Source organism: Enhydra lutris, unplaced genomic scaffold (assembly GCF_002288905.1).
Source record: "Enhydra lutris kenyoni isolate GAN:26980312 unplaced genomic scaffold, ASM228890v2 scaffoldscaffold29, whole genome shotgun sequence".
NCBI classification, from domain to species: Eukaryota; Metazoa; Chordata; class Mammalia; order Carnivora; family Mustelidae; genus Enhydra; species Enhydra lutris.
The window spans coordinates 5,366,145-5,385,001 of NW_019154113.1; the positions used below are offsets into that span (position 1 = coordinate 5,366,145).

The 18,857-nt window shown below is 44.1% G+C and overlaps 1 protein-coding gene across 1 annotated transcript in view; it reads left to right on the top strand.

Moving 5' to 3' along the window:
- LOC111152666 (ADAM metallopeptidase with thrombospondin type 1 motif 17) overlaps window positions 1-18,857 on the top strand; it is a 323,596-nt gene that overhangs the window by 221,738 nt on the left and 83,001 nt on the right. The window contains exons 15-16 of the mRNA XM_022511219.1: window positions 6,227-6,347; window positions 11,213-11,281. Coding sequence (XP_022366927.1) covers window positions 6,227-6,347; window positions 11,213-11,281 — 190 coding nt within the window. The remainder of the gene's footprint in view (window positions 1-6,226; window positions 6,348-11,212; window positions 11,282-18,857) is intronic.

The following is an 18,857-nucleotide window of genomic DNA, read 5'->3' on the forward strand; positions in this document are numbered from 1 at the left end:
CCGAAGTGCCCTCCCCTGGTGCCGCATACCCTGGTTTGTCAGAACAGTGCTCCCCACTGCAGACACTGACCAGGAACTTTAATACTTTGTTTGAAAGCTCAGTAATGGGTAGCAAGAATGGCTAGAGTATGCAGAAAAGTAACTGCTGGGGATTGCTAGGAAAACCCAGGGAGATTCTAGAGTTTATTGTTTGCTGTTTCCTTTGGTTTAGTCATCTTTCCCTCTTAGAATACCAGACTTCATAAGAACAATTGTTAAAACTCCTTTAACGTTTGGGGTGTGCTTGGGTGGCTCAGCCAGTTGGGCATCTACCTTTGGCTCAGGTTATGATCTCAGGGTCCTGGAATCAAGCCCTGCATCAGGCTCCCTACTCAGTGGGGAGACTGTTTAAAAAAACAAAACAAAACTCCTTTAACGTTTGGAATTAATTTAAAAAATAAATAAATGGGGCACCTAGGTGGCTCAGTTAGTTAAGCATCTCACTTCTGATTTCAGCTCAGGTCATGACCTCAGGGTCATGAGATCAAGCCTGGCTGGGCATGGAGCCTACTTAAGATTCTCTTCCTCCCCCTCTGTCCCTCTCCATGTCAGTCTCTCTCTCTCTTTTTCTCTCTCTCTCGGAAAAAAATTCAGAACTAATGACTTGAATTGAATGCTATCGTAGCTTCCATTTTGGGAAAAAAAAAAATCCCAGCCCCTTACAAGCATATTCTATATCATTTGCATTAACTGTGTGGCAAAGGGAGGAAATGCCACTATTGGCAGGTTAGTGTGACTGTTGTCAATTGCTTCTCAGATTTACTGCTCTTCAGACACTGGCATCCCTTGTGTGCCCTGCCCTCAAATGCACTCAGTGCCGAAAATAATTCCAATCAGAGTGGGCAGAGCACACAAAGCTGTCCCAGCCCGAGTGCCCTGAAGAATTAATTTAAAGGGTGACCCTGTGTGCGTTCCTGTTTGCACCTGATCTGAGAAGCTCCCTAGGGAAGACAGTGGCCTGCTGCATGGGGATGCTGCTTGATATTATGGGAGAGCCCACCTGTGGGTGAGCCCCTAAACACTGGCTCTCCGTGCATCTTTTACCAAGAGGGACAGGGGAAGGATGTGGTCCTGCCTACCTTCTCCTTATCTCTCTTCCTTTTTTGGAGAGAGCAGGGGTTCCGTGGAAGAAAAAGGGATAGAGGACAATGACCTATTCATCCCCAATCTGCTCAGACAGTGGTAGCTGTCCCCCAACCCCCTAGAAGGAAGTTAGCCTGTGCAGGAAGTTGGTAGTCTCCATCTGTCCTGACAGCACCCACCCGTCACCAGGGCCCCAGGCAGTGAGCCAGAGCAGAGGTCATTTTCTACCTCTGAGGCTGAGGTTACTACTCTTGCTTTAAGAATGGGGAAACTGAGGCTCATATCCAAATCTGTAATCATCCTCAGGATATGTGTTGTGATGACAACCTTGAGCATAACATTTAGGGAAGAGAAGCTGATTGCCTACCTGCCTGGGTAACTTAGCCCTAATCCAGAAGGACGTTAGCTACAATTTGAAGTGAGGTCTGAGGATAGCTTTGTTCTTAGAGGTGAAGTCTTAGTGAAAGAAGCTGACTTTTAAAATGGAAACAAGATGCTGCTTAGGGAGAGAGGAGAAAATAACAGAGCAGTTTCCCCTGTATCCAGCCTTTGACAACTTAACACGTTAAGATAACGTGAATCCTCTAAGCAAGGCTGTTGGAAGTCTCCAGGTGAGTTTCTGTTTCCTTGGTGGAGAGGTGTAGAAGTGTAACCAGCTTGTGAGTAGAAGGACAGAACATCCAGGTGATCTGTGAGGCCCTCAATTGAGGGCATTTATGGTTTTGTGACTAGACATTCTGTTGTTATGGATCTTCCCATGGATAGTTTCCTTGGCCTGAGCACCACTGTATGGGGCCTCTGCTTCCTGAAAGTAGAGGGGAGCCAGCTTCTGTTGTCCTGTGGCTCAGATGGGCTCCCTCACATCCCCACAGGATGCCTCAGCCCAGAATTGCTTTAGCTCGGGGTGACAGAGGGTGGAGGCAACAGGACTTACTTTACTAGTGGGAATTCATGACTAGGGCCTTTCCAAGGGGGTGTGGGTGGAGAACAGGGAGAGTTACACAGGTACACAGGACACAGAAGGCTTGGCATCTGGTAGCAATGGCTACCTCCATGAGGCTTTCTATCTCTGAGCTCCAAACCTAGGACAGTGGACTCCCAATATGTCTTGGGCCCCTAACATCACCTGGGAACTCACTGGAAATGATGAATCCATGGGCCCCACTATAGCAGTGGGTGACCTGCCCAGCCCTCTAGGTGATTCTGGCATGCTGGCATTGGAGGACTCCCACCCTAGGCAATCTTATGTCCCTGGGCCTGGGAGATCTTCTGCCTACCCTAGAAATTGACTACTGGTCAAAGTGGGGCAAGTTGTTCCTTTTAGGCTATCGAGAGCACACAGAGCCGGACTTTGTCCGAAAGGACATAGCATCTTCATAGACTAATTTTATCCCCCATGACCAACCAAAAAATCTGGTTTCTGAAAGGATCCCCCCTGTGTCAGATCCAGATCTAAGCCCACACTCTTTAGATGCTGTATTGGGCCTCTTTTTTTTTTTTTATAGATTTTTTATTTGTTTATTTGACACGAGAGAGATCACAAGTAGGCAGAGAGGCAGGCAGCGAGAGAGAGGGAAGCAGGCTCCCCACTGAGCAGAGAGCCTGATGTGGAACTCGATCCCAGGACCCTGAGATCATGACCTGAGCTGAAGGCAGAGGTTTAAACCACTGAGCCACCCAGGCGCCCTGTATTGGGCCTCTTGAAAGGAACAGATGCTGATGAGGATGGGGCCCCCTGGACTTGCCTGTAAACATCCCAGACCCTCAGAAAAGAGGCAAGGGCTAGTTCCCTGCAGGCCCAGCATGCCCCAGCATCCCCACAGACATCAGGCCTTGCTGGACTCCCAACTGTCTTGTTCTTCATCCCTGAAAAAAAGGAAATCAACTCCAGACATTGCATTTACTTCAACTTTGGATGCCATGAGGTCTAAAAGGGTACTGGTTAGGGCTTTGCTGCCGCACAGACGTGTACATGTTCTTTATACTGTGCTCCAGGAGCCATGGCAAGAGTCTCATGAGGGGTAGGAAATTGCCCCAGACCTGCCTTTGCTTGTATGGGCCAACAGCATCTGCCAGGGTCAGCCATGAAGACACCACATGCTGGTCTGGGTGTGCAGGGGCTTCGCAAGCCCTCGCTTATGCCATGACTTTTCCTCATCACTTGTCTCTTTCCCACCAAGGTCCTTCTTTCAGGGGACTTTGGGGGAGAAGTGGTTTGCTCATCCAGGAAGGTGTGTGCTCTCCTAAGGGCCCTTCCTCCCACTGAGTCCCTGTCCCATTTCTTCCTGAAGTACCACCCATGCCTGCCCTTTATGCTTCTGGGTGAATTCCTGCTCTGGCAGATTGCAAACACATGCTTTGCCCCTTGTCCTGGTCTCCCAGCCAGACTGCAGATGGCCTTTTGAAATCCTAGCACAGACTCTCCCTTCACATTCCCTTTCCCTCCAGGTGGCGTTTCTCCTGTTCCTTTAGCTTCTTTATTCTGAACATTTCTACATTCTTACAAACCCAGTTGCCTTCAGAAGGAGCCCCACGCTCTCCAGAAACTCCCAGTGATCGCCAGTCCTTGGCTGAGGATAATCAGGGGAGATACCCAGCCATCCCAGGACTGGGAGGCGAGAGGTGAGGGACTGCTCCTGGCCCCGCCAGATAGCTTGTTGTGTGGCCTCAGATTTGTCAGGTGCCATCACTGGGTCTAGGGAGGGAAGCTGTCTGGACAGAGTGGGGTGTTAACTTAGAGCATCTAGAAAGTGTTTAACGAGGAAATTCCAACTGAGGAACCAGACATGGAGTAGGTAGCCAAGCCAGAGGCCCACTGTTGCTGAGTGGGAGTGTGGTTTAAGGAAAATAGGAAGCCCATGCAGGAAAAGTCTAGAGCTGAAAGCACCTGAGAGATGGGGAAGGCACGTGTGAGGTCAGGGTGACATGAAAGAGGTCAGGGTTTAGGGAAAAGTCTGGAGCTCTGTACACATAGGAGCAATATAGATGGGCAGCACATACATGCAGGACGCCATGGATTTGCTTCCAGGTCCTTTGCTGAGCATGCTGGTTGAGCAAAATTTTGGATCTTGGCTGCCTTGCATTCTTAGCCTACTTCATTTTATATCGAGCAGCTTGAGCGATCGGCCAGCGGTCCAGACCCTGAACTGTGGCAGCTCCTATAATGTGCTCCAGGTGCCAGGTACCCTGCGGCAACTGGTCTACCTCTGGGCCACCCTTGGGTGTCCTGCCCCAGCGAGGTGTTGCAGTCTGAGCCAGTTACCATCTGGGTCTCCACGTGTCACCTAAATCTCCTCAGCCCTTTCAAGTCCACTTGCCTGCACTCATTCCTTGCCTGGCTTCTGGCTGCTAAATGCCCCCTGCCCTTGGCCTGCTTTCTGTCACTTTAAACACATTTGAATTTTTCTTTTCTTCCTTCGCCCCACCCCCCAAATGCTGCTCTTTCTCAGTTTTCTTAATGGTCATTTTTGGACTCACTTTGCTCAGCAGTTAGCAGATCTTCAGGTCTTCTCCGAAACATATTCAGTTATGCTACCGTTTTTGGATGCGCAACAGTAATTTTCTCACAATTCTTCCCTAAGGAAATGAAAGGATCCCAGGATGAGACTCTGGGAGTGTTGCTTAGGAGGAACACACATTCATTCTTCATGGGGCATCCCATCCTGGGGTGGTTCTCCAGGTGTGGTCCGGACGAGCAGCAGCAGCAGCCTCGCCTGGCAACTTGATAGAAATGCACAGCCCTGTTGGGCACGGGATCCCGCAGTCTGTTTTGATAGCCCTCCTGGAGAGGTGGACGCACATTCCTATTGAAGAACCAGTGCAGGGCGCCTGGGTGGCCCAGTCAGTGAAGCATCCCACTCTTGGTTTTGGTTCAGGTCATGATCTTATGGGTCATGGGATTGAGCACCTCATTGAGCTCCGCACTCAGCAGGGAGTCTGCTTGAGAGTCTCTCCTTCTGCCCCTCCCCCTACTTATGCTCGCTCACTTGCTCGCTGGCAAATAAATAAATCTTAAAAAAAAAAAAAAAAAAAAAAAAGACCAGCGCTACCATCACAAAGCATGTGGATTCTGATTAAGTTGTGAGCCATGAGGCCAAGTGGAAGTTGCTGTAGGAGTGGATAGTATAAGGAGAGAAGCATCTTGCTAGCACCCCTCCAAGCATCGTGGGAAGGAGCAAAATCACCTTGGCCTGAGTTAATCTGGCTGTTAAAGCACCAATCCCTAAAGCACCAATCCCTAATGCAGGGTGGTGAGGAAACTCAGTCTTGTTCTGGAAGTATTCACTTCAGGGGCAAAAGTGGAGAGGGGAGTTTTAGCAATTTAACTACTGAACAATTAAATACTCCATGTTCACCATACTATAAATCTAGGTATGTTGTTTTGCAGAATATAAAACCCATGCATTTATTTTTAAAGGGAGAACATGAGTTTATATCTCCTTCCCACTTTTCATGAACTGACTTGGGCTGTGCTATCCAGAGCCACTCAGGGTCAGGTCACTTATCTCTGATCACACCCAGGCCTTTTTGAAAGGTTTGGGAGACAGGAGTCTTCTTGGGTTGGGTCTTAACAGAGAACTGGGGGGGTGCTCATTCCCAGGCATGTCTCAATGAGCTCTGGGCTTCCTGACCTCAACAGGAAAGTCAGGGTGGTTGCTCCAGACTGTTCTGCTGGCTCTTCCAACCAAGACAGAGGTTGCCCCATGTAGCCCCAAGAGAAATGTGAATCCAGTGAAGTTATGGCCACCCTGGAAGGTGTGTGGGAGTCAGAAGCTAGCGTCTGCCTCAGGTAGTGCTCGGAGGGGCAGGCTTCCAGCCTCAGTGGGACTTCTGAGGACTTTTTTGCCTTCACACCCCCTCCTCTCTAACAAATAATTTAAAAATATGTATGACAACTATGTGGATATAAAGACAGACTATGAGCTAGATTCTATTCATTTTTTTCTCTTCTGATTTTAAAATATTTTCTCGGGCCTCTGAAAGTATGGTGGGCCCCAGGCACCACGCTTGCTGGGCCTAGTGGAGAAGTCAGTGCTGCTGAGATCCTCTTTGAAAATCTCTCCGAGTCTTAAACCTGCAATAACCGAGCCCTTTGGTCATTCAGAAAATTGGCTGTGATGGCATCATCGGGTCCGCGGCCAAGGAAGACCGGTGTGGAGTCTGCAGTGGGGATGGCAAGACATGCCGAGTGGTGAAGGGTGACTTCAGCCACTCTCGGGGCACAGGTGAGTGTGAAGCCCAAGGGCAAGGTGACCCTGGCCTTTCCAAGAGGGGAGGATGGGTGAGGGGGAGACCCAAGGGCTTACTGTAAGTGCAAGACAGCCTACGGTATTTATATATTTTATTCCCTTTGCACAAAGCCGGGGATCACCTGCCTTCCCTGCACTTCACTGATAAGGGCTAGTCGGCGATAGGTGACCTGGCGCGTCAGTGTGAGGACTGCTGAAAGGCAAAGAGAAAACACATTAGCCAGAATATCTTGAGGTTCCTAGATGTGAGTAGTTTGCCCGACCAACCAGACCCCCTGAAGCTTCATGTCAGCCCATCTTCTGATGGGACACCTCGCCATGTTGTTTTCACCTACAGATAGAAGAGGTTTTCTCAGAGTTTTCTTTCAGTTAAAGTAGGACAGAGTTTATACACATCCCTAAATGGCTCATAAAGCCATTTCTCCCTGGAAGCCTGATTTGCCTCTGCCGACTGTGAATGCAAAGTAGGGGAGTCTCCTGTTTCCCAAATGTAGGACCCCCCGCAAAGCTGTGCTTAGAGAAGACTGTCAAAGTTCAGCTGATGGGTCTTTCTGCGTGAACCACCTGCACAGCTATAGGCTGCTTTGCCCAGGGGTGGGAGATGGTTTCTGATTGCCTGTCCTGGAGAACATCAGCTTATGGTGCCCAACGTATCTGGGTTGATACGTACCTAATGAGAAGAGCAGGAGGCAGGCAGGTCATCTGGGGAGAAAACTCTTCTGGAAGCCTTACAGAGTGTCTACTCACCCATCACCAAGAGCAACATCACCAACATAACTTGTTGGGTGGAACTGAGCTGAAAAGCCCCTATTTCAATTTGAATGATGGCTTTGGATAGAAGATTGTCAGTTCAGTGTTACCTCCACAGGAGAACAAAATCGCGGGCAGGCCTCTCTGTCCCACAGTGTTGGGTCCATGGTCAAAGGAAAGAGACCGATACAAAGCAAAGGTCAAGCAAAGCTTTATTTCACGCTAAGCATCGCGAATCAAACTGACCGGCCAGGGCCTTCTTTTACAAAGAGGCGATGACTCTCTGCCTTACAGACTAGCTTTTAAGGGCAAAAGCCATGTGGTTGGACCTGGCCACGCACAGGTGGCCAATGTGATTGTAACACAGAGAAAGCTGCACAATCCTGCTAGGTCACACATCAGTGACCAATTGAATTACAGTTTACCCAATAGTAGATATTTGAACTAGCCTATCACCTTGGTCAGAATGGGTGCCCAAAAGGCAACCAAAGGGCGGGGCCCATACTCCTTGGTAGCTAGGAGACAGTATGCACCCCCCTGATTGAATACCTCCACCTGACCTGACTCACCCTTGTATTTGGGCTTTGCTACCTGGGACTAGTTTCCGGGACTTGTTTTAAGTAAGTCCCCTGGGGGAAGGGGGTCAGGGACAGTTTAAGTTTTACTGTATAAACAACAAAGTCATTATTTAACGGATGGCATCGCTCTTGCTGAATAGGTCCTTACAACGGAACATAGGCCCCTGGGACTGAGGCGGAGAGGAGAAGTCCGTGTATGATCCCCAGTCTCTATATGGATGGGAGACCTGGTCTAGAGGAAACATTCCTTCTCGATAACTTGCAGAAATGGTAACCTATTGGGCAAGCATTTTTTTTGCAGGATCTTGTAAAAGCGAAACCAGAGGCCAATGCAAGCACAAAATTTTAATTTTAAGATTACGCTTAAAAATGACATTTCAGGCCAGGTTTCTGGATTTTAAAGACAGGTGCCCAGCCTGTGCAATAAGAAACGTATGAGAATCTGTGCCTGCCACATCAATCCTGAGATAAACTGAGGAAGGAAACACTAGAGCATGTCGGTTTGGGGGGAAGTACCCTCCAAAGCTGCATCATCCAGGACAGTAGCCACAGGCCACTTTAGTCTATTCAAATTTTAATTATAATTAAAATTTAAATTTGAAATTCAGTCCTCAGTCCCACTAGCCACATTTCAGGTGCTCTGTGGTCACGTGTGGCTTGGGGCTCCTGTGCCAGATAGCCCAGAGAGAGAATGTTTCCATCACTGCAGAAAGTTCTGGAACAACACTGCGCTGGAGCTTTGGTGATTTCTATATATTTTGACATGTCTGTGGCCACTTCCTCTATTTGGGTCCCAGCTCCCTGTTGCCATGAGACTTTGACCTTGCCTAATGTGCCAGCAAGGGGAGCGAGGAGCAAAAACCTCTGCAGTTGGCAAGTTTGACTACTGATTTAAAAAAAAAAAAAAAAAAAAAGCATTAGAACCCTTTATTTAAGTCAGATGTGTTGAGCTCCGATGAACTGAACTGACCACAGTTGCTCCCTTCTGTGGAAGGTGGGTTGAGCACAAACACATCCACTTTTGCCCCCTGGGCAATTCACTAGAACACCAAGGCCCTTTCTGCCACAGGCCTTTGAAAACCTCCATGGCAAGCAACATAGCAGCTCACTTCCAAAAGAGTCCTGATGGAGCAGAAAAACGTTCTCTCTTTCCTACCCCTCCCCCCAGTCTAATCCCCTTGTTGACCTTTGATCTCGACAGGAGTAAATCCATTCTCCCAGTCACAGTAATTTTTTTTTTCTTTCTCTCCTCTTTCTCCATCCTACCTAGTGCCTGGGTCCCATCTGTGCAAGGGAGGAAGGTGAGCAGGAATGTGCAGCCTTCCTCCTAGGGTGGTCAGGATTCTGGGGCTCAGGCAGTGAGTCCCTCCTGGAAGGACAGATTGCCATTGGAAGCCTCCGGGGGGGGGGGGTAGCTGTCCCCACCCTGGCTTGTGGTGTTATGCTTCCTTCCAACTTCTGGGGCACAGAAGTCTTAGGGAGGTGGTTTTGGAGTATAGGTGAGGTTCAGTGGGGTGAGGTCCAGAGATGACAAGCAAGAAAGAATTCTTGAGACATTTTTGGTGCAAAATGGTGGTTTTATTAAAGCACGTGGACAGGACCCATGGGCAGAAAAAGCCACCACACTGGGGTCTTGAGTGTCTGATTAGATACTCAGGAGTTGGGGGACTAAGGAAAAGGAAGATTTCAAAAGGACTTTCATATGCTAAAGAGGGCCAACCTATAAGATACCAGAGGTCTTGCCATTGTCAAGTTCAGGTTGTCTTCCCTTCTAGCAAGGTATTAACATTTAGTTGGGAGATTCCTGGAAGAATGTCCCACAGGTCCCACCCAGGAGTGTGCAGTTGAGGGGAAGTTGCAGGTGTCAGCTTATGTTTGGTCCTCAGCTAGCCTTCTGCTCCCTCATCATTGACAAACCTTCCAAGAAAGGTAAGCACCATTCAGCTTCTCCCACCTGGAAATTTCTGTTCTTCTGAGCAGTTGGCCAGATGTTACATCTTTGTTCTAAAGTCTGAAGCCAGTTACTTCCAAATCCTCACCATCAGATTCTGTGAGCAGAAGCTCCTGTCAGTGTGGATTCTTCTTCCCGAGGCTGTGCGTGAAATGCTCACTCACACATGAATGAATCACTGTTTAATAGCGTTTCATCAAACGCAAAGATGACATTCTGGAATATACTTTTGCAAAGATACTGACAGTCACCCAGTAAACATTAATGCGACACTACTAGATTTTAAGCATGAGGTGTACAGAAATAAAAGTTAACAGCCACCCAGTCAGTCACCACGGAGGGAGGGTACCCCCAGGCAAGGAGCTTGAGTCCACGTGTGAGGCGAGGCAGCTCAGTGGGGGGTGCTGTGGGGCCTCAAATTCTGGTGGGTCCCCTAGCCCAGGCCTGCTGAAAGATGAGGGTGGTCCCTGAGCCTTAAAAGACAGGTAAAAATGAACTAATAGTGCCACTGGAGGAAGGACATTTCAGGCTGAAGTGAAAAAAAAACAAACTTTGAAATGGTATAAAGCCCCCTGGATCAGGTAACGGGCAGATTCACTAATCCTGTCAGTTTAGATAGGAAGGTGACTTTCATCTCCGGGCATCTAGAAAGACTGGGAGAAGGAAGAATGTCTTATCACCCTTCAGGGTGAATGTTGGAAAGAAATGCCACACCAGAAGGATAACAAGTAATCAAATGCAGGAGTTTTGCCTAGTTAGATGAAGTCCTGACCCTTGCCTGAACTTGCCTGGATTTGGTCATGAAAGTGCTTGAACTGAGACTCCAGAGAGGACCCACACAGGCCCCAGTGTCCACAGACCCCAGGAGGTCCCCCTCTTGTGTCCTTTAGAGGTCATCAGCAGTGAGTGGGGTTATGACATTCTGAGTGTAGGCTCTTTATTACCCCCTGACCTATTGACCTCGGACTTTGGAATAAGCAAAGTCCTCAGCAACTCAACTATGGGAAGAATCTTCTCGAATGGCTATTGTATTACGTCTTTCATGGATGGGCTTGAACATGCTCAAGGCTTTGGTTGAGTTGAAGCAGCGGAGTTTTTTAATTTAGTAGCTTAAACGTTCTTGGTATGATGCCTCCACTTCATTCAAGTGTGACTGTAACTATTTTATCTTTATTTTGTGCTCTTCCTCAGTGCTGCAAGGGTGACTAGTAGCCCCTGCAGTCACCACAGAGAACCATCCATGGTGCCCCATGGGTTCTAAATTGCTTTGCACTTATCCTCAAGGAGAACCTTCTCGAACAATGAATTCTTAAAAGGGAAAGTGACATGATCTATCCCTTTTGAGTGTGGATAGATCTGCAAGTCACGTATTTATTTAGTAATTATCTTTAGAAACTCTGACACATGCCACGTTCTTTTCTCTGGGTGTGGGGTATGGAAGAGCCATGGGGAAATTTACGTGATGACAGATAATGATGCTTCTCACCACTGTGATTAAGAACTACAGTATCAGTTCCTGAAATGTACCTAGAAACCAATGACCGTGTATTTCTTTTCCTCAGTCAAGAATAATCTTTGTACGAAGGTGTCCACATGTGTGATGGCAAAGGCTGTTCCCCAGTGTTTCTCATGTAAGATGTTTATGTGTCATGCGCTGCACTCGAGGTGATGCATCTGGTGTGGGATTCTTTCCTTGCTTCCGTGCCTGAATGTTTTCTGAGCCAAGTCAATGAGAATGAGTCATGCATGAAGCCATGGATAAACTCAAAGGCCTTTTGTCATTTCTGTATAATTGATGTTTAAGACTTACTGCCAAAAAGAAAAACTATAGAATAAAACTAATTTTTAAAGCTGTGAAAGGTAAAGAGTTATGAGATCAAAGACCAGACAGAAACTTATGTCAATATGCCAAGGGATACATCTTCATTCTCCTCAGCCACACCTAGCTCTTGGGCAGAAAAATGCTATGACTTGCTGGAGAATTTGCCGCAGATTGTCCGATCTTCCATAGAGAAGGGTCCATATCACAGACTTGGACTTCCCAAAGGGCAGGGGATCACATCCTCCTGGTCTTCATAGTAGAGATAAGGTCACGGGCCCACCTACACCGATCTCACATTCTGGGAACTGAACAAGGGTGTGAGTCTGGCCCCACAGGCTTCCCAAACAATGAGGTCTTTCCAGTGAGACCCAGAACAATCCCTGGGGGTAGACATAAACATAGTAGTATGTTTATACTCATAAACAACTTTCTGTTAAAAAAAAAAAAAAAAGGTCAGGGGACTATAAACTTATACAAAAACCTCTCCAAGCATTTTATAAGACAAATTACCCCCCCAAAAAACAAACAAAAAACACTTTTTGGGCTTTTTTTGTTTTGTTTTGTTTTGTTTACATGTTCAGTACAACATTATGAAAGGGTCCCAGGCTACACAGCCAGAGTTTCACCTGCATTCTATCACAGTACCTTACTAGCACAATGGTTTTCTTCCTAGAAACACAAGGGCAAAGTGTGACCACATCATCTAAAAGCAGGTCCACTTGGGGTATTCAGACAAAAAGTATTTTGTAGGGGAATGTGTTCATAGCCTGGTGATAGTAACTATTCAGAAGATTTGAGATAGGTTTCAAGTTAACATCGCATGGACGTTCTTTCTGACTACTTGTCCTGACAGCAAAAACGGTATGTTTTCCTAAAAGGATGGCAAAGGCATTGAATGTTAACTATGGCTTCTTCATGAAACCAAATCATGTCCCTTTAACTGGATGGCTCCTGCTTGATGGCAGAGACTAGAATGGAAAATTATTCCGAAGATAAAGTCTTGCCTGCCCTACCTAAATTGTGACTTTATCTTGTAAATTCTTAGTGTCCATCCCCTCTTTCATTATTTTCCATGCCCAGTCAACATGTGGTATCTGGCATCCGCCTGAGGGGCCATCTGGTATGAGGGATGACCAGATGCTTTGGGACTTGGTGATGGGCCTCCTGCCGTTGCTGGCCACTCTCTATACCAGCCTCAGCATGGGCTTTGAGCTGTGGGTCCAAAGAGGGGGAAAAAGGACAGTGAAGTAGAGGTGATTTCCTTGGTTTGTGGACTGAACACCTGCCTTTTCTTTCAGGATTTTTCTTTCATTAGTTCTCTGCAAATCTTAGAGAGGTTACCAGAACCCACTCATGGCAGTGACTCCCCTGCCCTATTATTCGGTGGTCACCTGAGGATGAGCCTCACGTGATTTTATGTCTGCCCCGAGCTTTTTATTACTCATCTGCTCTGCCCCCAGCGTAGTTGAAAGAGGAGAAAAGACAGGTACCTTTTCAGAGTTACTACTTGTGCCAACATTAAGTTTAAACATAGGTGTGGTGCCTATGCATTGGTTGCAAATGGCCTACCTTGCTGTGGAATGTGGAAAATGAGCGACTCTGGATCTTGGTGGATGCATCCATTACCCCCAATTTTAGCAGCCTGGTAATGCTGACATTAAGGCTTACTAGTCACAAAATAGGAAGATTCCCCATAACAGCAGCTTTTTTTCTGGAAACATTTCAGCTCCCTAAGCAGATCCTGTTCCCAGGTCCGTTTTGTGGTTGAAATGGAGACTCCTCCCCAAAAAGGTTTCCATCACGTTGAACCTGAATAATTTTGTCTCATTTTTGGCACTTCACTGTCTTGTATGCTGAGGATCCAGTAATTCTTCAAACTCCCCCAGAAGGAATGAACTTCTCTAAGAGAAATTTGTGGTTCAAAGTCCATTGCTATAATCCTAAAAGATGTATTCTGTTGTTGTTATTTTGTTCTGTTCTGTTTGTTTTGCTTGGTGTTTAGTGGCCAGATGTTTTAAGTAGAAAAACATTTGTGAGAGCAGAAACTGTTTTTAATCAGAACTTCTTGCCTCCCTCTGTGAGGACAGAGTAGTGCCGGGACCACTGGCAGGCCTGTTGAGTTGAGCCAGTGTTGCCATTCCCCATGGCATTGGGAAGTGTCTGGAAGGAATCACACTGGAGGACCACACCCCAGCTGGTTAAAATCATCCTGCCTGGGAATCAGGATCAGGGCATACGAAGTGAGACAACTGTCTTCAGCCCTCAGACCGAACTGTGTTTACATCTGAGTCTCCCTAAGCATCAAGTAGAACAGGAATCTGTAAAACTTCCGGAGCTGGATCTATAACAATGCCCAGGCATTTGCTGTCAAGACTGACAGACGCTGCTGAACTTTCTAAGATGGCAGCTTGAACAAGTGCTTCCTCTCTTCCAACGCTCACCTTAAAATGAATGAAAAGGAACTTATTAAGGGGTGCCTGGGTGGCTCAGTACGTTGAGTGTCTGACTCTTGATCTTGGCTCAGATCTTCAGTTGTGAGGTCGATCCCCACACTGGGCTCCACACTGGGCAGGGAACCTACTTAAAAAAAAAAAAGGAAAGAAAAGGAACTTATTAAGAGGTTTAATGGGAACAAGGACATCTCATATGTACATGATTCTGAATAAATAGACTTGAATTTGCTGCAACAAATGACACAATAACCCCCCCCAAATCTCAGTGGCTTAACACAAAAGTTTATTTCTTGCCCATGTTGCATATCCAGTGTGGGGGGGTAAGAGGGTCTATATGTTTGAGCCACTCATGGACCTGGGCTGACAGATTTTATTGTTCAGATGCTGCCATATTACCTTGGCAGAAAAAAAGGAACACAGCAAATCAGGTCCTGATGCTGTTAAAGCTCCTATGTACACATCACTTTCACACTTATTTTAAGGATCAGAGTAGGTCACGTGGTCACACAGTTTAAGAGAGCAGGGAACTGCATCCTTATCACTTCTGGAGAGAGACCGAGAGATAGTTGGTGGCCAGCAGCACATCATGGCACATGGAGCAAACATTTCACTATTTTGGTTGTCAAGCACCTAACAACGGCTCCCTGCCCCCCCCAGCTGAAAGCCAGTCCTGATGGTCAGCAAACCCCACCCAGGTTGACAGAGACAGCCCATCTGTGGCTTCCTTCCTGAAAGAGTCTGCAACACAAATGGGAGAGACCAAGGATACCTGAAAAGATGACCCACGGGAAAAACAAGATCACTCAAGTAATAAAAGTTGCAGAATCTCTACCAGCTATCCATAAAAAGATTTGAGATGCAATGGTATCCATAAAACTAGTACAGAATGAGAAGAAACCATCAGAAAACAAAAAGATCTCAGAAGTATGACTTTCAAATTAAAAACATATGATAAAGGGCACCAAAAATAAGAGACAGAAAAAAATGTTTGTGTTAAGTCTAGTAAGTAGAGAGTTTGAGTTTAAAACATATTAAATATATGTTAATACATACTAAGATATCCTTTTAAAATTCCTGCTGATAAATAAAAAGCAAGTAGAAAAATGGGCAGTGCTTCTCCGCAAGGCAGTTAACTTAAAAGGAACTGCAAATGGTCAGTCAATGTGCAATAAGAGGCCAAACCAAACTGATTGTGAGAGAAATGCAAATTAAATCTCTATTTTTTTCATCTACTGGATTAGCGAATGCTAAGATCAGCAATTTCAAGTATTTAGAAGTTTATGAATGAACAGACAACCTCATATAGTGTTGATTGACTTGTATACTAGTCAAACTATTATGGAGGGCAGTTGAGCTATCCATGTAACATTTTAGCTCATGCGTATTTGACCCAGCAATTCTCACAGTTGATCAGGTAGAACATAGTATATATGCACAATGAGAGATGTGCAAAGCTATTCATTGCAGGTATCATATCCTTCTTTTTTTTTTTTAAAGCATCTTCATTGAAATAAAATCCACATACCGTAAAATTCAGCCCTTTAAAATGTGCAGTTCAGTGGGCATTTAGTATGTGTACATAGTTATGCAACCATCACCGCTATCATCCTAAGAAGAAATCCCACACTCATTAGCAGTTATTCCCCATCCTCTTCCTACCCGACCCTCAGCAACCATTCTGTAGGTCTTTCTCTCTGTTCTGAACATTTCATATAAATTGCACATGCAATAATGTGGTCCTTTGTGACTGGCTTCTTAACTTAGCATAATATTTTCAGGCTTCCTCCCTATTGTGGCATGTATCAGTCGCTTCATTCTTTTTATTGCTGAATAATATTCCATTGTGTGGTTACACCACATTTTAAAAAATACATTCATCAGTTGATGGGTATTTGAGTTGTTTCCCCCTCCTTTTTTTTCTTTTTTTAGCTATTATGAATAAGGCTAATGTGAACATTTGTATGTAAGTTTTTGCATGGACATGTCTTTCCATTCTTGGCTATGTACCTAGCAATGGAATTGGTCAGTCATACAGTCATTCTGCTTAATTTTGTGGGGAACTGCCAAACTCTTCTCTAAAGTACCTGTACCATATTACATTCCTGATCATAATGAATGAGAGTTCCATTTGCTCCACATTCTCTGTAGGACTTCTTGTCTATTGTTTTGGTTATCAACATCCTAGTGGGTATAAAGTCGTATCTGCTGGTGGTTTTGATTTGCATTTCCCTAATGACTAATGATTTTGAGCATCTTGCCATGTGCCTGCTGGCCCTTTATATATCTTCTTTGGAAAAACGTCTATTAAAATCCTTTGCCTATTTTTATATTGGATTATTTGTCACTTTATTATTGAATTATTAGGTTTCTTTATATATCTTAGTTTCTTTATCAGAATGGTTTGCAAATATTTTCTCCCAGTGTCTGAGTTTGCTTTTCACCTTCTTGGTGGTGTCCTTGGAGGCACAAAGTTTTACATTTTGATATAGTCTACTTTTTTTCCCTTTTGTTGCTTGTACTTTTGCTGTCATATCTAAGAAATCATTGCTTAATCCAAAGTCACAAAAATCTTACTCCTATGTATTCTTCAAGAGTTTCATAGTTATAGCTTAGATTTAGGCCTATGATCCATCTTAGGATAAGTTTTTGTATGGCTTCAGATAGGAGTCCACCTTTATTTCTTTGTACGTGGATATCGAATTATCCCAACACCGTTGAAAAGACCATTGTTTCTCCACTTAATATTCTTAGCACCTTTGCTTTTAAAAAGTCAATAAAGGATTTATTTATAGATTCTCAATTATATTCCATTAATAAATATGTCTCTCTTGGGGTTGGTGAGTGGCTCAGTTGGTTGAGCATCCAACTCTTGATTTCAGCTTAGGTCATGATCTCAGGGTCATGAGGTAGAGTCTTGCATCAGGCTCCACACTTAGCACGGAGTCTGCTTGTCCCTCTCCTTCTGCTTCTTCTCTCTTTCTCTCAAATAAATACATAAATAAAATCTTTTTTTAAAAATGTGTCTTCATGCCAGTGCCACATTGTCCTCATTATTATATCTGGCTAGAAAACTTTAAAATGAGTGTCAGTTCTCCAGTTTTATTCCTTTTAAATATTATTTTGTCTGTTCTGGGTCCCTTGCATTTCCATATGAATTTCAGGATCAAAAAACAAAAAGCTGAAATTTTTATATAGACCATGTTGAATATGTAAATCAGTTTCTAAACTATTCCTGCTTTAACATTAAATCTTGTAATCAATGAACATAGAGTGTCTTTCCATTTATTTAGCTCTTCTTTAATATCTTTCAGTACCATTTTATAGTTTTTGGTGTAGAAATCTTGCACATCTTTTGTGAAGGTTATCCCTAAGTATTCTTTGCCATTCTTTGATGCTATTTCGTTTAAATTATTGTCTTAATTTCATTTTGAACTGTTCAACTCTAATGGCTCAGGCCTCATATCTTACAACCTTGCTCAACCTATTTTAGTATATTCCTTAGCATTTTTCTATATGTAAGATCTTGACATCTGCAAATAGAGAGGTTTTTACTTTTCCTTTCTAATTTGGATCCATTTAAAAATCTCTCTTGTCTGGTCAATGTGGAAAGGACTTCCAGTGCAGTGCTAAATAGAAGTACCAAGAGTGGACATCCGTGTCTTCTTCCTGATTTTAGGGGGAAAGCATTAAAGTATTTCACCATTAAGTCTGATGTTAGCTGTGGGTTTTTTGTAAGTGCTGTTTATCAGGTGGAGGAAGTTCCCTTGTATTCTTTGTTAAGTATTTTTATCATGAAAGGGTGTAAAATTTTGTCAAATACTCTCCCTGAACCTATTAAAATGATTTTGGGGTTTTTGTTTTTTTTATATAGATTAGATTGATTTGTTTTTACGTGTCAAACTAAACTTGAATTCCTGGGATAAATCTTATTTGATCATGGTATATAATCCTTTTTATATGTTGCTGTGTTAGGTTGCTACTATTTTGTTAGTTTTGTGTGCATATTCATACATAAGATAGCATTGTTTCTAACAGTAAAAGATTTGAAACAACTTAAGTGTACCTCAGCTAATGAATAATTATGTAAGCTACAATTCAAATGAAAAATTAAATAGACCTACACACACTCACATGGATAGATCTCCCAAGATATGTTATGTTACAAAAAGTATAATATAGTACACTAAGACTAAATATAATGTTTCTCCTAATGCATATGTAAAACATGGACAAATATAAATATTCTTAGTTTTCATGGATATGTGTATATAAATAAAATATATGAATGAATATACACCAGACCAATAGTGACAGTTTTCACAGAGAGTGGAGTGGGATTAAGAGGACTTGAAATTTACCTATATTATAAAATTCTTAGGAGAAAACATACATGTATATTTGTATAATTTAAAATACATAAAGTTTTACAAAAATAAAAATAAATTCACTGATACACATAAGCCTGTGTCCTAACAATTAAAAGTCATGCTAGCCGATGACACTCTCCTGTTCTTCCTTATTGTTCAAACCTACTACAAGCAACTGGTACAATTAGAATTTGTATCACTAAAAATTAGTAATTTGGAAAGAAAATCAGAACAGGATCCATCACTGCACTAGGAAAGAGATAAAAAGAACAAACACCAGCAAAACGTTGCCAGGGAGAAGGTGAAAATCATGACCAAATGTTACTGCCGTAAATTCCAAAAACTGGTTAAACAATAGCCTCAATAAAACAAGAACTCATAACTAAGATAAAAGAACTCAGTGAAGATATAGTGAAGCAACAGAGGGAGATGAAATGTGATTTGGTAGAGCTATGGAAAGATGTCAAGGATGAACATGAATCCATCACAGAAACCAAGTCCACATGGAAACAAAGGATAGTAACATTGCTGAGAATACAAAAAGGAACATGGAGGACAAGACTGA